Here is a 23,182-nt window from a genome sequence, read left to right as displayed (position 1 = left end):
GAGGAAGCTAGATAAAGTGCGGAGCCTATGCCAACAGCACAACATTGGCTCATCAACCGTCTATGATATAAAAAAGCAGAAGAATCAACTTCTCAAGTTTTACAATGAGTGTGAGAGCAAGAAGAACATGGAGGTTCGTAGAACTTTTAAGGAGGGTAAAACATTGATTTAGACAGTGCTCTCATACAGTAGTTTAAGCTTTGGCGCGCTGGTAACGTCCCTGTGTCCGGCGAGATGATATGGCACAGGCAAAAATTTTCCATGCTGAACTTAATTTACAACATGTTTTTCTATATGCTTCTGCATGTGTATTTTCATGTACAACTACCATATATCAAAACAGCTACACTTGTATAATGCAGGGTAAGTTTGTAGAGGGTGCTTTGGGGACCACCTATAGTTCGGGATTTTCCATGGTCCGGCAAGTCTAAGATCCGGTGGTCGCCGGATTTGGGAGATTCAACCTGTGTATATATATATATATATATATATATATATATATATATATATATATATATATATATATATATATATATATATATTTTTTTTTTTTTTTTTTTTTTTTTTCTCCTTAACTGAGTATAACTTGAGGGCACAAATCACATTCTCTCATGGACACCCACCATCTTTGCATATACTTTTTTTTTTTTTCTTTTTTTGTCTAAGAACAATTGTATTCCCCTGTACAGAACACTTGCAACACCTTGCAATGAAAGTATTTGTTTGGCCATGAAATGAGGAAAAAATTAAGTGAATTTGCCACAGCCTGCATGGAGAGAAAGTGCAGATAATATTCTTAATTTAAGTACAAGCCACATTTGTCAAACTGTGTTATTTTCAACAAAGCAGCCTGATCATTCAGTAATCTTAAAAGTAACTCCTCCACAAGATTCTACATTCCTGGACTCAAATGCTGCCTTTAGAAACATTGCCTTATGCCTGTACGCAATAAGAAGCACAATAGCTGCCCAAGACTGGCTTTTTACATCCTGTATGTAAACGTGTATAGCTGAAATCCTCCATACTAGGCAAAATTCATGAAATACATTACAAGTGGTTTTTGTGGCCAGAAGCTCCCTCGTGAGTATGTAGTACTTAAGTATCTATACCTTATACACACAAAATGTGAGTAACTGCCCCATTTTAACCTTCCTGTCTAGTACAGGTGCTGATTTGTAATGGTATTTATTGATGTACTTATCTTATGTATGAATACAGAAGTGATAACAGCTGAGTTGGTGATCTGTCCAGTTCTCTTCTCCCTGGGATTAGCTGAAAGCATTGGAACATAGGTGGTGGTGCCACATTTCCACGTAAACAAAGCATTTAACCTGAACAAAGGAAAATTTTTCAATTCTTCTACTTCCACATACAAATAAAAGAAATGTATATTTATTTTAGATACATGATTTTGCATTTAAACATTTCACTTCATAGGACATATTTTAGCTATCAGTAAACATGACACCACGCAGGAAAACATCACAATGCGAATTCAGTTTCACTCACTTGTGCACCAAAGTCTTGTAAACATATTTGCTTCTGTGTTCTCCCTCATATTCAGATCAAAGAGGTCTAAAATTCACATACTTTACCCCAATAAGAATATACTACCATTTCATCATGTATAAGTGATGATGTAATGCCTATTATGCCTCAAGAAAAATCCTTAAGGGAGGTCTGGAGCTACCTTGTATAACCCAAGTATTCCTTCTAGGATGATGTTGAGAGACAAGCATATGGCTGTTAAAATGTCAGGTGAAATCCTTCACTTCATATTCATAGCTTAAATCTGTTCTTTTTATTTATGAATTTATTTGTTTATTTATATATTCATTCATTCATTCATTCATTCCATAATGCCTGCCAAAACTGTGTACGTCTTATGATCCATCAAATACAGTATTTGCAACATCATTACCTTTATGATGAACTTCTCTGATGTGTAAATGGAACTTAGGAAGGAGTCTACTAGTACACCAAGATTTCTAAAGACATCTTTATTAGGTATGATATCCTCCCCAACTTAATAATCATCATTGTGGGTAAGATCAAATCTACCAAAGCATTTCCAAGCACATTTATTAACCAAAAAGTTGAGACCCTAGGACTGACTCCTACAATGCAGCAAAGACAATTTCTGAATAATTCAGCTCATTCCTAACTCATTAGATATAGTTCAAATCATCAGCAAATAGAAGAGTATAACTCTTAGGTCCAGAGGTGATATGATTGATATAAATCAAGAACAAACAGAGCTCAAAACTGATCCCTGTGGAACACCACTCAAAACAGCTACATGACTCAACAAATCATTAACCACTACCTACATCTTGCATCATAACAAAATGTCTCTAATCCAGCTAAGCTGGAAAGCTTAGTCAGTCACACTGCATGATTTACATCAAATCCTTTTACTGTAATCAAAGTAGAGCAGATTTGCACAGCCAGAATCAAGATGAAGACATACAAAGTCATAAGCATAAAGGAATTGATCACAAATAGACTGGCCAGCACAGAAACTAAATTGATAGGGAGATAGTAGAGCATTATTGTTTAAGTGTTCATATTGTTTGATGATTCTTTCAAGGGATTTAGAAGAAATGGAAGTTAGACTGGTGGGTTTATAATTAGATGGGATAGAATGGACACCACCTTTAAAAAGACATCAGCTATCTTCCACTCCTGAGATACTCTTGTTAGAATTAAGGCAGAGGGGATTGCATAAAGTGGGAGCACACTTACGAAAGACAATGAAAAGGTACTCATATTCACAACTTGGTGAATGCTTTAACTTATAAAGGGTCTTGGAGATGTCATCAGTAGTCACCTCATTAAATAATAAGAGACAAGCAGTTACTTGGTGAGGAGAAGGATCAGGAAGGACACAATCCACAAAAACTGATAAAAGCTAGTTTGGTAAGACATTTTTCATTTACATTTACTTCTCACCAAGGTGCCAACTAGTCAATACTTTCCAGTTGCTCTGTGTGATGTGTTCCAACTAGAAGGGCTCAGTCAATATGTCTAGTGAATGTATGTGCAACAAGGCTGTGGGAGGAGGGTTGGTGTGCATTAACAAATATCAGAAGAGCAGTTGGCATGAAAATAGCAGTAGAAGATTGGGGTATTTTATTAGTAATTCACTATCACTCACTGCCACGGAGTCGAGGTTATCCTCATGGCATGAGCGTATATGAATACTAAGATATGATATCCATTATAGTAGGCAATAGAGGAGTGGAAACAAATGTAATGTCGTGGTGAAAGAAAACACGCCAAGCTAAAAAGGTCACAAGAAGAAGAAGAAGCGGCCAAGTCGCCGGAGTCTCCGCCGTCTGTGGCCGATCTCATGATCTCTGCTTTATTTTTTTGGTATTCCATGTAAGATTTCACTTTATGCATTACAAAATAATCCTTTCTTAGGGGCAAGGTTTGTAAAAAGCTAATAGAAATGTTGTTTTGTGAACATATATGCATATATAAGACAGTAACAGGACCAGCGGGAGATTCAAATGGAGACCAGATTGTGCAATCGTGAGTCAAAGTCGTGCTCAGCAAAATATGGTATATTTTACCAATTTGTGTATACGCGAGATTCGTGTTCGGCGAATTCGTGTTCGGCGAGGTATGACAGTATATACAGGGTGTTTCAGAAAAAATGCCAGGATTTTGATCTCCATTTATTCAAAAACTAATAATAACAAAAGAACAAACTGTAGTGCTATCAAAAGCAAACTTGATGGCAATTTATCCCTTGTCTAAGTGAACTTCTTGAAGTTCATGTTTTCAATATGAGGGCCGCGTGGGTTGAAGCATGCTTTGAGGTGTAGACACAAATTCTCACCAACTTTCTGGCATGTCTCTTGGGTCACACTGGTTGTGTATGCCTCCACATTTTGCTTTAATTCAGTGAGTTTTGATGGATTGTTGGCATAGACTTCAGCCTTGGCAGCTCCCCAGAACTAAAAATCAGGAGGACTGAGATCAGGGACATGCCAGAAAGTTGGTGAGAATTTGTGTCTACGCCTTAAAGCATGCTTCAAATGACGCGGCACTCATATTGAAAGCATGAACTTCAAGAAGTTCACTTAGACAAGGGATAAATTGCCATCAAATTTGCTTTTGATAGCACTACAGTTTGTTCTTGTCATTATTAGTTTTTGAATAAATGGAGATCAAAATCCTGACATTTTTTCTGAAACATCCTGTATATATATATATATATATATATATATATATATATATATATATATATATATATATATATATATATACGGTAAAGTCCCGGGTTACGTCGGTCTCGAGTTACGTCAAACTCATAGTTACATCAGTCCACTATAAGGCAATTTAAGATTTAAAAAAATTGAAAATTTATAAATCGTAAAGCGCAGGATTTATTGTTATTGTTGGCCGCCAGGCGTCACTAGTGGTTACCCGCCACACCGCCCGCCTCACGCTTGAATACAATAACACCCTGCTTCAGTTCCACCACACCGTCGCCCCTGGCAAGTGTTATCTTACTTCTGCGTTTACTGACTCAAGTTCTTAGTATCTTGCTCATGGCACCAAAGAGAAAACTCCTTAGTGACAGCAGTGATGCTAAGAAAAAGGAAAACCATTATGCTACAAGAAAAAGAGGACATAATTAAAAGACATGAGAAGGGCGGCAGCAGCTGTGAGTGTGAGGGAGTGAAGAAAATGGGAAGCCCGTTACCATAACAACAGGAAGGTTGACGACCTTGAGGGCTCGCGCACCCATCACAACAATAACTACTCCGGAGCCTTTGCCTGGGCCACACGACACTCGCAGCTCACTTGCACCGTCTGCGCCTGTCTGCTGATCCCTATTGCCCTTTCCTATTGCATTTCCTGCTCTGCTGCCCACGCTTCTACTCCCACCGCACTGCACTACGCTCCCAGCTGTCTGCCCTGGGCGTCACAACATTCAACCTGCCCACCCTCCTGGTGGCCTCAGGCGTCCACCCCTCTCGGCAACCTGCGGTCCTTTGCGTTCGCGGCCCTAATCAACAACAAAAACAAGCTTGTGTTTCATATTCCTACATAGTTGTAAATAATATAACAATATAACCTTGAACTTACCTGAATGACCATAAACAATGATTGGTTGAAAACTCGATAATATGCTTTGAAATGTATGGAAATTCGAGTTACGTACAAAATTAACTTACGTCATGTTTCAGGAACATAACTCTGACGTAAACCGAGACCTTACTGTATATACACACACACACACAGTATAAGTCCTTAAATCCGGAACCTTATTATCCGGAAAATTTGAAAGGCTGAGTTAGACATGTAAAAAGTAAGAAATAATAGTAATAAATATATAATAATAATAATAGCCAAAATCGAACATATCATCAACGACATTGAGTTTAACTCAAACTCGTAAGAGAATAATATTTGGAGGTATTATAAGTGGTGTTTTATGTTTTTGTAGGTGTGTGTGTGTGTGTGTGTGTGTGTGTGTGTGTGTGTGTGTGTGTGTGTGTGTGTGTGTGTTTCACTGTTTGTTTGATCTGCTGCAGTCTCTGACAAGACAGCCAGACGTTACCCTACGGAACGAGCTCAGAGCTTGTTATTTCCAATCTTCGGATAGGCCTGAGACCAGGCACACACCACACACCGGGACAACAAGGTCACAACTCCTCGATTTACATCCCGTACTTACTCACTGCTAGGTGAACAGGGGCTACGTGAAAGGAGACACACCCAAATATCTCCACCCGGCCGGGGAATCGAACCTCGGTCCTCTGGCTTGTGAAGCCAGCGCTCTAACCACTGAGCTACCGGGTGTGTGTGTGTGTGTGTGTGTGTGTGTGTGTGTGTGTTGCGGAGCTCTGTTATCTGCGTGGGTGGTCCAGCTGGTGTACACGATGCCAGTGACGTGATTGGCTGGCGTATGATGTTGGAGGCCTTCCTTTCTTTTTGTTTCCTTTTATCAGACATCAGTAAATGTTTTATATTATGAAATGTGTTTTGTAATATACTTAAAATTATTTTATAAAGTGTGACATAAGTATTGTGGACTGTATACATATTATGTGGGGTACAGTACAGTACAATCACTCAAACTTCTCAGTATATGTGGATGGTGGAATAGCCTACATAAAATAGTGAAATCACCTACACAAATACAAGTTGACAAGTAGGAAAAGAGCAATCATCACATATGGGCTGCCATAGTGGCTGGAAAGGCCCATGCCACTCCCCTCATAGTCTGGCAAATCTTCAAGAAAAAAAAAAGCCTACGTAAATTTTGTGTGGTGTGGTGAGGAAGTACACAGTGGCCTGGTGGTAGTAGCAATCCCTGTAAGATGTTATGACAGTACTACAAAGAGATATAGCAAGTGGGGGTTAGTTTAGTGGGATTTACATAGTACCCTCAAGATTTTAATCTTACTTTCAGCCTTACTATCTTACAATCCAGAAAATCCTAGAATCGGGAATGCCTGAACCCCCATGACTTCCGGATTTCAGGACTTTTACCGTGTATATATATATATATATATATATATATATATATATATATATATATATATATATATATACAGGCAACACCCGTTTAACGAAAGGGTTACGTTCCTAAAAAACACTTTGTTAAGTGAAATTTCGTTAAGCGAACCAATTATAATAAGTTTAACCCCTGACTTGAACTTCCACTGAGAGTAAGCAAAGCAAGAGTGCATCATAGTACAGTGAAAGGTTTAATAAAAGTAAAAATTATGAAGTTTAACATTTAGGCAGTTAAATTTAATTTAAGTCATTATAATGTACACTAATGTATGTATGTACGTAGCATTATAATGTTGATGATCTTAAATTTATGAAGGGAGGGAGAGTGAAACGGAAAGACACTAACCGCAACCTGTGGAATGTAAACAAAGGGCGCATCATTGTACCGCATACAAAACTTATGTACCACATTTCCACAAGGCTTTCTATTTTATCCATTGTAGAGTCATGAGTTCAGGTGGTTCTTTTAGCTTGCAAGGAACATACAGTCTCACCAGCCTTCTTCATAGTCTGCTGACTTGAAAATAGTAGAGACAGTAGATGGAGTCAAAATGATGGCCAGCAATGATATAGTTTTCTCGCCTCTTTCGTGTCTGTGAATAATATCCAGCTTCACTTCGAGAGTAAGAGACTTTCTGGTCTTCTTAGGAATGCTAGGCCACATTGCAGGGCGTTTTGGTGGTAAATTGAGCTAGTGAAGACGAGCTACTGCGGACACTGTTATGGGAGTGAGTGGTGCGTGTTGTCCACGAGAGGCTTGATCTTGATCTTGATCTTGATTCTACAGGTGTCCCAGGATTTCTCCTGAGGCAGGCCTTAGTATTTGCGGCTGCTAGTGTATTCAAAAGCTTGTCGGCTTGCGTGATACGGCGGGGCTTTCAAACTTGGAAAAAAATTACCTGGATAAAACTTCGTTAAAGCGAGTTTGGTATTTGTTAAATGAGCAGATGGTAGTAAAATGAAACCTTCGTTGTAGTGAAATTTCGTTGTGTGAGCCTTCGTTAAACGGGGGTTGCCTGTATATATATATATATATATATATATATATATATATATATATATATATATATATATATATATATTTATATATATAGGTAATATCTAATTGTTTGTTCACTCATTCGTGTACTGGTAACTCGATTTATGCGTGTTTGATTTACGATTTTTTTGTTATAACGCGACCGAAAAAATATTATAATTAATCTAATTTGCGCGATCGGTTTGCTTATACGCGATTTGGCTCAACCGCATTTTCAAACTGAGCGCCAGACGCAATTTCAAACTGCGTGCCAGAGAGTTCCACAGCTGGCCAATAGGTGGGAGCTCCGCTCTTCTCGTGCCTCATTTGCAGTCTGCCAGCACTGAGTACAGACGGAATCTCTTCAACCTGCCTATAATTCACCAAGATGGCCCCAAAACGTCCTTCATCTTCTGCATGTGGGGTTATTTTTTGATAAGTGGATTTTTGATAAAGTGGTAAAGCTCAGAGGAAGATGGTGACTGACTGTGGTGTGAGTGGTGAACGCAGTGACGCAGTGAGTGTTGTGTTTATGTATTCTTTGTTTTGTTGTTTTCTCTTATTATTTTTTGCTTTCTCTTATTATTTCTTGCTTTTCCCTTTACTTTAAATACACTTCTAGTATTTAGAATGGTAAATAATAAAAACATGTTAATTTAGCCAAATAAATAGTATTTTGTATACATTTTTTTGGACCACATTCCGCATCCCCCTATTATCTATTGTTTCTTAAGAGAATTACATGTTTGTATGTTTGTTTTACGCGAATTTTGATATACGCGATGCCTCTTGGAATGCATCTATCGCGTAAATCAAGGGTTATCTGTATTTGGAAAATCTAGCCTAAGATTTTTTTTATATATGTATAGGTAATATGATTTTTAAAATGTTCTCTCTTGATTATAGGATAGTCCATGGCTGTTCAATTCCATCAGAGGCTGATGGAGTTGAGAGTGTGAATGATGTATGTATGTGTGATGCTTTGTCTGGGCTAACCAGTGTGGAAGTACCGTATTTTACAGCTTGCAAGACGCTGCATCTTGGAAGACACACCCTAATATTTGAAAGAAATTTCTAATAAAAAAAAAGTCATTCTCATACAAGAACGCATTCACCATATACCCGACCACTGAACACAAAAACATCAGAAGCAAGGAGTCTGCAAGACACTATTGTTTCACCACTTATTACAAATTTGCTGGAGCACTCACCACAAATTTAAAACCATGTAAATAAAAACACCATAGGTAAATACATATGCATAGTGAAACAGTCCATCTCTTGTTTTAGTGGCGGGCGATGGCATGTTTTGGACCTGTTGTTTACATTATGGAATCACTTGTCCGATCGCCCAAACCGAACACGTTAGTGCTGCAGTTTGTATTTATTTTATTTTGCAGTCGTGCTTCATAGGCTTTATCAATGTGAATACAATTCACAAGTGGAGTTTTGACTCTTGCTTGAATGAGTAAACCACTTGGATGTTCTATTAATAAAGGTATAAAGGCACCTGGCATGATGTGTATGCGTTCATGTGCATGTATGTGTGTGTTGCAATGAAACGAGGGAGTGGCCCATTTTTTCCACACGCTGAGTAGGCTGCAGGAAGAATTATGGTATTGGAAATACTTGTAACACCTAAGTACTGAGTTTACATAATATAAAAGGCCAAATTAAATGGTACTTAAGCTAACATCATAATGTAATGACTCAGCATACAAATCCATGTCGCTATCTGTCAAGTGTCCAAGCTCACTTGAGGTTGGATGCTGCCTTACAGTACAACATTCATCTTGGAAGACGCACTAGTATTTTTCAGGGTATTTTTTAGGAGAAAAAGTGTGTCTTGTAAGCCGTAAAATACGGTATTAGTTTTATATATATATATATATATATATATATATATATATATATATATATATATATATATATATATATATATATATAGATAGATAGATAGATAGATAGATAGATAGATAGATAGATAGATAAAAAAATATACATCCATATTTTTTTGACAAATGTCCAACCATGAAGTTAAATGGTTGGTTGAATACTAGTAAAATGCAGCATTCCAAATCTAGGTTATTTTTCAAGAGTTATGCCTCCAGTTTTATTATGAAGGAGGATTTCAAAGTACAGTAAAATAATTAGTTGAATATAAGTAAAATGTCTCAAAGTTAGTCTTTCAGTTATTTTTGTAGGATATGTCTTAAGATTTATGATGTGAAGAAAGGCTAATGAAGAAATCTCTTGTTGCAGCATGAGTGGAGAAGGAGGGGAGGAAGACAAAGTGGTGACCACAGAGACCACATCCCCTGCTTCTGTTAGTGCATCCACCACCACCACCACCATCACTACAGTCATTAACACCACCTTCAGCACTGCTGGCACCACACAGTCCCCTGACACCTCACAGCCGACACTTCCCCCACACTCATCCTCATCCACAACCACAGCCCCTACCTCTCTTGGGGAGGTTGTGTCCTTATCATCCAATACAACATCAGCATCATCAACACCATCAACAACCACCACTATCACAACTGCTACCACACTTTTGCCAGCACCTGTCACTCTTGTCTCATCTTCATTCACGTCAACAACCACATCCACGTGTCTTACAACAACACCAACACCAATAGCAATATGTAAGGGTAAATCTGAAGAGGAAGAGGCAGAAGAAGAGGAAGGCACAGCTGATGAACCCTGCACTTCATTGGAAAAGGTTCACATTTCTTCAGAGCAACTTTCAGTTATCTCAAAGGAAGAATTAGCAGAAAAGTGGTTGCTGCAAGAAAAATTCATTGAGAGTTTACAAGGCAGAATAGATGCACTGGAAAGAGAAGGTTCGTATTATCTATTGTAAAGTTTTATATTGATTAATTGAGTTTAATTAGAGTAGAGTGAAAGGAAGACAACAAAAAGTAGGACGCATATTTTATGGGTGTGTGGTCTCAACACTTCTCTTTCTCACTGGTCCCTGAGTCTGTAGTGGATCTCCCTTACTGTATCACACAGCCTCAGTGACATCTAGGTTTCCACACTGTACCTTTCCAGGTTTCCTCAGGTACCCAATTTTCAGTCAATCCAAAGGAAAGATGAATGTTTGAGTGTATGCTGACTTCTCCAGCTTGGTTTCATACCAGAGCATGCAGAATCATAGTTTAGCATACTAACTACTGCACCACAAAGGTACTAAAGGCAGCAAACCTAGAAAATAATCTGCTTTTAGGGATACCTAGAATAAGTCAACAAAACCTCACACCTGCAGATTTTGCTGTGGCATATAGAAGTCAGAATATTTAAGGTCACAAGTGGTGCAGCTGTGCAGGAAGTCCCTGGTGTGAGAAGAGTAGATTGCAAGATTTGTCATGTGTGGAGAAGTAGAGATAAAACCTGAGATAGTTTGTCACTAGCTGAGGATGTGAGGGAGTGGGATAGAGAGGATTTATAGGATTAAGCTCATCAAAATAAAATGATGATAAGATTAAATATGAGAAAAATGTTCCTAGATAATGGTTAGGTACAATATTAGTGTTTGTGGAAAAAAAAACGGAAAGGGAGAGACTGAAAGGACTTCATTCATTGTTCGGTATTACATAAGATGCTTGGACAGAATCTGATCAAGAGACTCTTGCTATAGATACCTTCTTGAGGAATTGCCTGGAGTAGATATCAGAAGCAATTGAAAATTAAAGTAATGAAACTTCGGACTGTCCTGTGAGAGGCACTGGAAGGTGTGCTGCCAACCCTTGCTTAACACAACTCTCAAGTTTCTGGTCTATTTTCCTAGACAAATTTCTCTTGCTTGAAATTAGATGGAGGCGAAATGGCTGAGATTCCTTGACCTCTCTGGACTTTCATACTTGTATATATAAATCCATTCTCATTTCTGTTGACTATTCAGATAAGCCTATAAATGGGAACATCAAAAATTGAAACTGCATCAACAAGTTGCAATGACAGTTTGAAAGATGAAACAGTCCATAGTTTCCAGATGCAGGCATCAATGTGCATTATGATTCACTATCAGATGATTGAACTGCTGACTTTGATTGCAAACTCACCTTTTTGTGATCCTGTGGTATAATGAAATATTAGTGATGAAGTAGATAGGACTTGATAGGAATTACTTTGCATCTTGGTATATTACAAATTGAATTACGTATAGGACAAGAAAACAACAGTTTTAGAAATTAATTTTGGGGGGCGGTAAGGTATGAGACATAATTGAATTATTAAAGTGTGGACATCCCACCCCTCCAGACATGCAGTTGCATGGCAGCTCCTGGCCATGGAAGACTGTTGGTTGTCAGCAGATAAAAAAAAAAAAAAAAAATGTTGACTTGTATATGAGGCAGTTAGAGCCAGAGTAATGTAAGCACCAGAAATAGAAAATAGAGAAAAATGATCAAAGTTTTGCAACATTCAGAATGCAATACCTTCTCAATTAATTGAGATAGAAAGTAGGGCTTGGGTTCAAAATGTTTGTTATTTCATGTGGTTTACAGCCAATACCTGGACATTTGGTGAAATTAAAGCATTCTGAAAGTCTAATGGATGGCTGTTTTTTTCCTCCAGTTTATTTGTGGAAAAAAACACTTGCAATATTTTGTTTATTAAATATGCATGCATTGTTTATTCTTATTCCTGTGTCAAGTTGTTTCAACAGTATGTAGTTCGTTGAGATTCACCACTATTGAAGTCATTATTGATTGATGTACTAATTTTATTAAGCAAGAATGTAAGTGACACTCATGCACATACTTCCTAATCTAACCACCTAATAATAATGGGGCAACGATAAACAGTAGAAAAATAGGTGCCCTTTTTAATGCCAGAAAATGGAAATAAACAACAAACAAACTCAGAAAATAATCCATTATGAAGGATAACTGGCTTGTGGCTTGTGGCTTGTAGACCTGATTACGTAGCCTTCTCCCATAGTCCTTCATATCTTGGCTAAGCTTTTCTTCCACTCTGCAGGATTATGCACACTTTTCCTTCCCTTAGAGGGCTCTGGCTCCATAATGATGAAATCTTGTGTATTAGTGTAAAAGAAAGCCAGTGTCATTCAGTAGTGGCAAGCTGGTGGAGGGTGCATGAGTGTCTGTGGGTGTGAGGTGTGGGGTAGGCAGGCTGCTGTCAGTCATGTCACATGATGCGCAGCGCATGCCGTCATTGGCTCAGTGGCTGCTAGGTGGGAGTTACTTCATTCTGGCACCAGCCGCTCATCACCTTGCTTCGAGAGTGACATGAAGGGTCTATAGATAAATGCATTTGGGTGGACTTTATACCCTATTGCAGTGTCCATTCTGACTTCTACTCTGCTTCCCACCACAGTAGGAAGGTGGGGGAAGACAATGCGATAAAAATAGTAGTTTCAGCCGGGAGTGTCACTTACATTACTTTGGCTCTAGGCGCTTGATATATTGACTATATGATGACAGTATTCATAGGTCTAGATTTTTAAGTTAAAATGTTGTTAGAATTGTTCTAAATCACACTGTGTATGAATATAGTAGCCACATCCTTGTAAATGTTAGAAGATTGTAAAGAGACAGTGTTCAGATCCTGGAGGTGGTTGCTCGGCATTTATAGGTAATTTGCTAACATTATTGATGGTGGCAAATAGCCTTTGAGGTTGTGAATGGAGAGCCATTGTGAACTGACAGTGTGGCTGGGATGATTATGAACTATAGGTAACCATTTACCTGATAATTAAAAGTTAAAGGGTGCCTTTTACTTATGTAGCATAGGCAGTGGGGACAGCTTCACACAATTCAGGGCTTCAGCTCATAGAGTAAGGTGACAACTTCCTCCTCAGTCATTACAGAGCAATATCCATTTACAGAACAAGCAGTTGCCTACAAAAATTTGGACTGTAATCCAGGACTTAAACCTGAGATTTGATGCATTGATGTCAGACATGCTACCACCTGAACCACCACACTCCCTTACCTGATAGTACTTAAATGTTAGTGCATTTATATGTAGTAGTGGATTAGAGAGGTTAAAGATAAATGTGTTAGGTGCCATGGTGGTAAAAGTTATATTAAGAGTCATGCGTATAATTATAGTAAGGTGAAAGTAAGAGGTCTTGCTTGTGATAGGTCAAGATATCAGCAATGGAAAGGATAGATAGAAAGGTTGTTAGAAAGGAGTACATGGGAAAGGTTTACTTGGTGAAGTTGCAGTGATGGTTGAAGTGAAAATTAGATGTTTAACTTGTTCAAAGGTGTAATGGATAGTGTCAGCAGAAATGGCTGTGCATAAAATCTAGGAGGAAGGGAAGTGGATGCCAGATGGCTGAGGTAAGAGGCCACAGATGAGTAGAGGAGAGTATAGTACAAGTGTTGCATAAGGTGCTTAAGGAAATTAAAGTGAGAGAAAGGGAAAGGAAAGAAGCAGAATGATAAATTAAGTGAGATGAAGCAGTTTTGTGAATTTCAGATAAAGAAATAAGAAGAGAAGTGAAGGAGTGTAAGCATGAGGAGAATTGGTAGAGTTTAAGTAATATGGAAGTGAAAGGTATACAAACAAGTTTTGAACATTGAATGAGTGAGGAGGCAATAAAGGTAGTAGTATTATTGAGGATGGGTGTTAAAGTGAATGGTAAGTAAATGGTTGTGCAGTGAAGGATTAGTAGTGAGGAGGTAGAAGAAGGAATAGCCAGATTGAAGTGTGCCAAAGTTGTAAATTGTTGAGAGTTTAAAACTGGAGGATAGGTAGTTGTAGAATGTTTGCTCCTGATGTGTAACTTGGCATGAAGAGAAGAAGACCCTGACAAGTGGAGGAAGACAATTATTGTGCGTCTATAAAGGTAAAGCTTGTAGGAATATTGTAATGTTGATACAGGGGTAACTTTACTTAGTGTGTCAATAAGTCTATGGGAGAATCCCATTTATAAAATTCATCATTATTATTATTATTACATATTATTATTATTATTATTATTATTATTATTATTATTATTATTATTATTATTATTATGTTAGAAGGAAACCAGCAAAGGGCAACAAAAATTTTAACTAAGAAAAAAGGTCCATTGAAGTGCTGGCCCCCCAAACAGGATCAAAAGAGTTAATGAAATGAATTAAGAAAATATCTTGAAACCTTCCTCTTAAATTATTTCATGTCAAAGGAAGGTGGAAATATAGAAGCAGGCAAGGAATTCCAGGGTTCACCACAGAAAGGGATAAATGAATGAAAATACTGGTTAACTCTTTCATTAGAGAGGTGGATAGAATAGGAGTGAGAGACAGACCAAAGCTTTGTGCAGCGACACTAGGGGGGAAGGGGAGGCATACAGTTAGCAAGAGCAGTTGACTTAAGAATAGTGGTAGAAGATAGAAAGAGATGCAACATTACAGTGGTGAGAAAGAGGCTGAAGACAGTCAGTTAGAAAAGAATAGTTGATGTGATTAAAAGCTTTTAAGTCCATCCTGTCTGTAATAACAGTATGACCAGAACTCCCTCATACATGTCAAATATACTCCATATATGGACATATAAGGCCCTTTTACAGAGTTAGTTGGGGGGAGTGGGAGAAAAAACTGACAGATAGCTCGAAATGCCTAACTTCATAGAAGTTGTTTTGGCTAGAGGAAAGGTGTCAAGTTTCCAGTTTAAATTATAAGTACAGGACAGGCCGAAGATGTTCACTGTAGAAAAGGGGCAGTTGACAGTCATTGAAGAGGGAATAGTTGTCTTGAAGGTTGTGTCAAGTTGATAGATGGAGGTATTAAGTTTTTGAGGTATTGAGCAATACTAAGTTTTCTTTGCCCCAATCAGGAAGTTTTAGAAAGATCAGAAGTCAGGCATTCTATGGCTTCTCTATTGTATTGTGTTCACTTCCTGGAGGTTTGGTCATCTCTGAAAAGACATTGAAAAGTGCAGGGTGGTATCATGACTGAAGGAGTGGATAGTGCAAGATGTTTGGTTTAGAAGTTCATTGATACACAATAGGAAAAGAATGGGTGACAGGACAGAACACCACTTTTAAGAGAACAGTGGCTATCTACCACAGCAGTAATACAATGGTTGGAGAGGAAAATTGAGATTAAGTTGCAGAGAGAAGGATAGAAGCCATAGGAGGATAGTTTAAAGATTAAAGCTTTTATATCGTGTGGGCTTTCCACGGGAATTTCTGGGCTAAAGGGGATACTTTTTGCGTTACCTTCTATCTCAAAGCCCACCCGCTAGAAAACTGTTGCCCCGAGTGAGGAAGCCTATCCTACACTCGGACTGTGGACAGGATTCGAATCCGTTGTACCAGACTGTCAAAAGTTTTTGATATGTCTAAGGCAACAGCAAAGTTTCAACAAAATCTCTTAAGAGAGGATGATCAAAACTCAGTAAGAAAAGCCAGATCACCAGTTTAGCACCCTTGACAGAAACCATACTGGGGATCAAATACAGGCAACCCCTGCATAACGAAGGGATTATGTTCCTAAAAAACCCTTCGTTAGGCAAAATTTCGTTAAGCGAACCAATTATAACAAGTTTAACCCCTGACTCAAACTTCCATTGAGAGTTAACAAAGCGAGAGTGCATCATAGTACAGTAATACTCCGCTTAACGAACAGGATAGGGGGTGTCAAAGCTGTTCGTTGAGCGGAAATTCGTTAAGCGGACGTAATTTTCCCATAGGAAATAATGGAAATAGGGGGGATGCGTTCTGGGCTGGTCCCCAACATACCACATGGGTTAAAAAAATATATATATATACAGTAAGGTCCCGAGTTACGTCAGAGTTACGTTCCTGAAACATGACGTAAGTCGATTTTGTACGTAACTCGAGTTTTTGTACTTTCAAAACATATTATCGAGTTTTCAACCAATAATTTTTTATTGTTATTCAGGTAAGTAAAAGGTTATATTGTTATATTGGTATATTATTTACAACTATGTAGGAATATATTGCTTAGGGCATGACGAGGACTACAGGTTGCCGAGAGGGGCGGCCTGAGGCCGCCAGGAGGGTGGGCAGGTTGAATTTTGTGACGCCCAGGGCGGACAGCTGTGAGCTTTGTGGAGTGCGGTAGGAGTAGAAGCGTTATATAAATAAGTAAAAGATTATATTGTTATATTATTTACAAGTATGTAGGAATATGAAACACAAGCTTGTTTTTGTTGTTGATTAGGGCATGACGAAGGACTGCATGTTGCCAGAGGGGTGGACGCCTGAGACCGCCAGGAGGGTAGGCAGGTCGAATGTTGTGACGCCTAGGGCGGACAGCTGGGAGCGTAGTGCAGTGCGGTGGGAGTAGAAGCGTGGGCAGCGGAGCAGGAAATGCAATAGGAAAGAGCAATAGGGATCAGCAGACAAGCGCAGACGGTGCAAGTGAGCTGCGAATGTCGTGTGGCCCAGGCGAAGGCTCCGGAGTTGTTATTGTTGTGAGGTAGATAAGTGATGTGTTGTCACAGATGAGTGACATGAGAGCTGTGAAACAGATGAGTGAAATGAGTCTTGTGTGTTGTGAAACAAGGAGTATTGTGTTGTGAATTACTGAAAATGACTGACATGAGATAAGCCTCGTCCAAGGTCATGGACATAAACAAAGCACGGGCAGTCTTCAGGGATGACTCTGTCAAAATTTGAGAGCTCGGTAACACATAAGGAATATTCTACGAATATTTTTATTTGCCGACGCATAACGTGCGTTGTCCGCATTCTTCGGATTATTTTTACCGACGACACCGTGTCGTCATCCGCAGCGTACGGGTTAACAAGAAAATTAATTTTATTATAAAAGTGTTGATTAGAAACCATAGATCTTATTTTGACTAAAAATTGATGCTTGAGGAAAACAGTGCCTATCGTCTGACTCAAGACGATGGTAAGAGTTGATGCAACAGTAAAAAAAAACGACAAATCATCAAAGACGATGGGAAAAGTGCTAATGTGACACTGCCTTGAGACATTTTATATTAGTGGAGTTTTTGGCAAGTTGGAGAGTAGATTTGGGATAATACTGAACAGAAATGTAAAACATATGTGAGATTCGGTGATGGAAGGTTCAAGTATCCTTTGTGGACCACTGCTATATCATGCATATCACAAGAACAGGCTATGTGAAACCAAAGCTTGGAAAGTTAGATATAGAGTTTTTGTTGTGTGTGTGTGTGTGTGTGTGTGTGTGTGAGGACTGGACAAGGGCAACAAAGATAATTATTAACTATTATTTATTTTTTTTTTATTTATATTTTTTTATTTTTTTTCATTTGTTTATTTATTTTTTTTATTTATTTTTTTTTATTTATTTATTTATTTATTTATTTATTTTTTATTTATTTATTTTTTTATTTTTTTTTTTTGTAAGAGGGAAAGAATGTACATCTCCATTCTAGACACTATCACCTCTGTTATGTGCTGAGCACATAGAGATGGGTCCCTGACATGTAAAAATCATTCCAAGATAAAACTGTATAATACCTCCTCAGATCCCCTCCAACTATCAGAGGCAAAATGCCAGATGGATTTTGGCTTTGGGTGATCCTGAGGAGGGATTGGAAAAATAGGACAAGATGATGATATAAGATTGTGTTTGGAGAAGATAGGGTAACAACATAAGAAATAGGATTAGATGTTAGGAAAAGATCAAGAATGTGGGGCATATCTTCAAGACAGTCAGAAATACGATTCAAGTAGGCTGTTGCGCCAGTTGCTCTAAGTCATGGAGGATAGCAAAGAGAAATATCAGTTCACCAGGATGATCATTGAAGGGAGAGGAAAGCCAAATCCTGTAGTGAACATTGAAGTCTTCAAGAATGGAGATCTGTCAAAAGGAAAGAGAGAAAATGTACTTCAATAGTTGAAGAATTTTTATAGTCAGAGGAGTTAGATGAGAGTTAGACAGCACAGATAAATTTAGTTAGAGTGAAAAGTTGTTGCCAGATTATGAGAAACCTGGAAGATTCAAGAGTGAGGGCTTGTGAGCAAGTGAAGTCATTATGCACATAGACACAACATCCAGCTTTAGAATGGAAGAGGAGGGAAAAAGCAAAGAGGATATTGTCAATTACCTCATACCTGTGTTTGTAAGGAAAAGAAGATGAAGTTTATAGTCAAACCAGAGTAACTTGCTACTTAGCGGATTGGTTGTATCCCTCTACACTGTTGCTACCTTAACCTCGAAGTGATCTGGCCTGACCATGGACCATGGGCAGCAGGGAGCGACCTGAGGGGATTATGTGTCAAGGACAGTAGGGTGACAGCATTACATGGCCTATACACATTGCCAAGTGAAGTGGAAGATATACAGCATTGTTTTTATCAAAAGCAATTCAATAAGCCATGAAGTTATGTATGAAATATCATTTTAGATAAATTAAACCAAAGGATAAAAGTATGAGCAAGAGAGAGAAAGAGAGATCTCTATGTGTGTGTTGAGTGTAAACATGACATCAGTGTGGGGCAGGTGCAGCCAACTCCCAATGTACCAAGTTAGTCAGGTTTGACTATAGTAGAGGAGAGGTGGTGTTCTACAGATATTGAATTAGATCTGAGACCACAAATATGGTAGAAGTTTAGGGGTGTTTCAAGACATTTAGGGCCGATACTAGTTGAGTTGTCCAGCCTAGGGACATTTATGGTCCCCCTCCTCAGATGGAGAGTCTGAGGCTGGTGTAGGAATTGCCATATCGAATTTTAAATTTTGAGTGAATGGTGTGTGTGTGTGTATTCACCTAGTTGTATTCACCTAGTTGTAATTTTACAGGGCCTGGGTATCATACTCGTGTGGCCCCGTCTCCATATCTACACACATCCAACTTTCCTTTAAAACTATGCACACTCCTTGCTGACACCACCTCCTCACTCAAACCATTCCACACCTCCACACATCTTTGTGGGAAACTATATTTTTTCACATCCTTCAAGCATATTCCCTTGGCTATCTTTTTACTATGCGATCTTGTAGTTCTACTTAAGTTTTCCTCTCTCAACATCATTTGCTCATTATCCACTTCATCCAGTCCATTCAACAGTTTATAAACCTGTATTAAATCTCCTCTTTCTCTTCTTTGTTCCAAGGTAGGCAAATTCATTTCTTTTAATCTCTCCTCATAGGTCATTTCTGCCAATTCCGGAACCATTTTTGTTGCCATTCTCTGCAATCTCTCCAACTTCCTTATATGCTTCTTTTTATAAGGGGACCAAACCACTCCAGCATATTCCAATCTTGGTCTAATTACCATACTAATTAATTTCTTCATCATATCTTTATCCATATAATGGAAGGCTAATCCAATATTTTTATCAAATTATACGTTTCTCCAAACATCTTATCAATATGAGCCTCAAACTGCCCATGGTCTTGTATTATCACTCCCAAATCCTTTTCCTTTTCCACCTTTTTCAACACTACTTCTTCACCCATCTTATATGACCCTCTTGGCCGTCTTCCACTCTTTCCCATCTCCATCACATGACTTTTGCTCAGATTAAATTCCATTTGCCACCTCTTGCTCCACTCCCAAATCTTATCCAGGTCTGCCTGTAAAATTTCACAATCTTCTTCACTCTTCACACACCTACACAACTTCGCATCATCCGCAAACAAATTAATATAACTGTTTACTCCTCTGGCATGTCATTAATATATACCAGGAAAAGTATTGGTGCCAGCACTGAGCCTTGTGGGACTCCACTCTCCACCACCAACCAGTCCGACTTTGCATCCCTTATTACCGTTCTCATCTCCCTCCATCTCAAGTAGTTTTCCATCCACTTTAACACTTTTCCTTTCAGTCCTCCATAAATCTCTACTTTCCATAACAGTCTCTGTGAGGTACCTTGTCAAAAGCTTTCTTTAAATCCAAATATACACAGTCCATCCATCCCTCTCTCTCTGTATTTTGTCAACCACTCTTGAATAAAAGCTCAGTAGATTTGTTACACATGACCTCCCTTTCCTGAAGCCAAATTGATGATCCGATAATAACTTATGATCCTCCAGGAACCGTATCCAATATTTCTTTATCACCCTCTCACAAATCTTACCGACCACACTTGTTAGAGACACAGGTCTATAGTTAAGAGGCTCTTCCTTACTGCCTCCCTTATAAATGGGCACCACTTCAGCTCTCTTCCACTCTACTGGTACTTCCCTGTTTCTAATGAACACCTTATAATATCATATAATGGATCAATCAATTCTTCTCTACACTCCTTCAATAATTTTCCTGAAACTTCATCTGGTCCCATCGCTTTATCATCTTTAAGTTCCTCCAACATTTTATATAACTCCTTTTAGGTATCTTAATGTCCTCCATGTGCACATTTCCTTGTACATTCTGAGGCTTTACAAACATTGTTTCTTCAGTAAATACTTGCTGAAACCTATTATTTAGCAATTCCGCTATATTCTTAGGGTCATCTACTATCCCTTGCTCTCCTTTTAATCTTTCAATGGACTCTCTCTTTTAAGTTTACCATTTATGAACCTGTAAAACAATTTTGGATGTTCCTTACTCTTGTCTACAATATCTTTTTCAAATTTTCTTTCTTCCTCCTCCTTACCCTCACATACTCATTTCTCGCCACTCTATAATTCTCCTTATTTAGTATATTCCTGCTCTTTTCCATCTTTTCCAAGCCACATCTCTCTTTTCCTTAGCCTTAACACAAGTTGCATTAAACCAATCCTTTCTTCCTTCCTCTCTCGGTTTATACTTTGGTACAAATTTCATAACTCCTTCTTTATAATATTTCATAAAAATCTCATATTTCTTTTGCACTTCTCTGATTTGTAACATCTCCCAATCTAATTTTCTGAAATAATTTTTCAAACTTTCTGTGTCCATCTTTCTATAATTCAATCTACCACTCCTGTATGTCTCGTCCTTCCTTCGCTGTGTTGTTGCTATCTGCATTTCCATAACCACATGATCACTCTTTCCCAAAGGACACTTGTATTGTATATCTCCACATAGGTACACTTCTCTTGTTAACACCAAATCCAGTCTAGCCGGTTCATCATCTCCTCTATATCTAGTATTTTCCTTCACCCTCTGTTCCATCATATTTTCCATCATTAGATTAAGAAATCTCTCTCCCATGCTTCCTCTCCAACACCACTTACTAGATTTTCCCAATCCACCTCCTTACAATTAAAATCTCCTACTAGTATCACCTTTCTTTTTCCAGATAATACACTTTCCAAACTCTGTAAAGTATCCTTGATCATATTGTCGTATTCCTTAATGTCCAAGAATTTGTTTTAGGAGGTACATAGGTCACCATGATTATTAATTCTTTTCCATCACTTTTTATCCTTATGCTTATCACTTCTGCGTTGTTCTTCCCATACCAAACCTTATCCACATTTATTTATTTCTTCGTCATAATCATAACTCCTCCTCCACCTTTACTCTCCCTATCCTTTCTCCATATATTATATTTATTATCCAAATTTATCTTTGTTTTTTCATGCAATTTTGTCTCAGTCAAACACACTATATCAGGCTTCTCCACTATCATATAGTCTTGCAATTCCAATCTACTTGACAGTATCCCATCTATATTAGTATACATTACGGTCCACCCACTGCTCCCTCTAGGGGTTCCTCCGTATTCCTTCTTTCCACATACCACTTTCTGACTCTCTCTCCTATAACTCTCCAAAAAAACTTCTCTTTCCTCCTCAGACCGCTCATCATTTTTCCTTCTCGCCTCTTCCACCAATTCCTTATATCTTCTCCTCTCTTCCTCATTTCTATTCTTTCTCACAAACACCTCTTTACAACCTTCTATCTCTCTTAACTTTGATGTTCTATATAGGACATCCTCCGCAGATTGTTGTGACTTCAGTACTACTTTAATCGGTCTGCTCACTCCCTCCTTATACGGACCCAGTCTATGGATCTCTTCCACTTCTTCTTGTAGGTCTTTTTTCATCATCATTTAGATTTTTGAACAGATCTCTTACCGTTTTAATTCTTCCTTAATTCTCTTAGGCTTATATGTTATATTTTGTTCTTTCATCCCAAATATTAACACACTCTTCTTCTTTTCTGCTATTTCCCTTATCAATGTTTCCTTATTCTTCATTACATTAACCAGTTCCTTGGACCTTTCTTTTTTGTCTTCCTTCAACTGATCTTTAATTATTTCTTGTAATCCAACCATCTCTGCTTCCCTCGACTCAGTCCATTGTGTTTTCTTCAGTTCCCATTCCCTTTCAAGCCTTTCATTCTGCTCACTAATCATTTCCTTAAAGTCATCTTTCTCCTTTACTACTCTATCCATTTTCTCCTCCAACCGTCTCTTGTATTTTTCAACCTCCACTTTCAAGTGTGCATTCTCATCCACCAATCGTATTTCATTTTCCTCCAGTCTCTTAACTCTTTCCTTCAAAGCCTTGCGAATTCTCTATCCTGCTCCTCCTCACTCCTCTGAACTTTTAATTCCTTCACTAACTCCTCAAATCTCTTCTCCAACATCACCAATCTACCTTGCAATGTTGCCCCTGTTGAAGCTGGACTCATGCTTTGACTGGCCACTTTCGGCTTTGCTCCCTGGGCCTCATCAACATATTTTGAATTTGGTAATTTATTCCTTACCGGTCTATCCATTTTTTCTTACTCTTCCTGGGAACATGTGGGTGTGTGGTCACT

The 23,182-nt window shown here is 38.4% G+C and overlaps 1 protein-coding gene across 1 annotated transcript in view; it reads left to right on the top strand.

Moving 5' to 3' along the window:
* The window catches only part of LOC123514249 (pre-mRNA-splicing regulator WTAP-like), a 71,255-nt gene that overhangs the window by 17,348 nt on the left and 30,725 nt on the right, over positions 1 to 23,182 (top strand). Inside the window, exon 2 of the mRNA XM_045271993.1 lies at positions 9,821 to 10,407. Within this exon, the coding sequence (XP_045127928.1) occupies positions 9,822 to 10,407 (586 nt within the window). The 5' untranslated portion in view covers position 9,821. The remainder of the gene's footprint in view (positions 1 to 9,820; positions 10,408 to 23,182) is intronic.

Source organism: Portunus trituberculatus, chromosome 37, assembly GCF_017591435.1.
Source record: "Portunus trituberculatus isolate SZX2019 chromosome 37, ASM1759143v1, whole genome shotgun sequence".
NCBI lineage: Eukaryota > Metazoa > Arthropoda > Malacostraca > Decapoda > Portunidae > Portunus > Portunus trituberculatus.
This window is presented reverse-complemented; position numbering and strand designations above follow the sequence as displayed.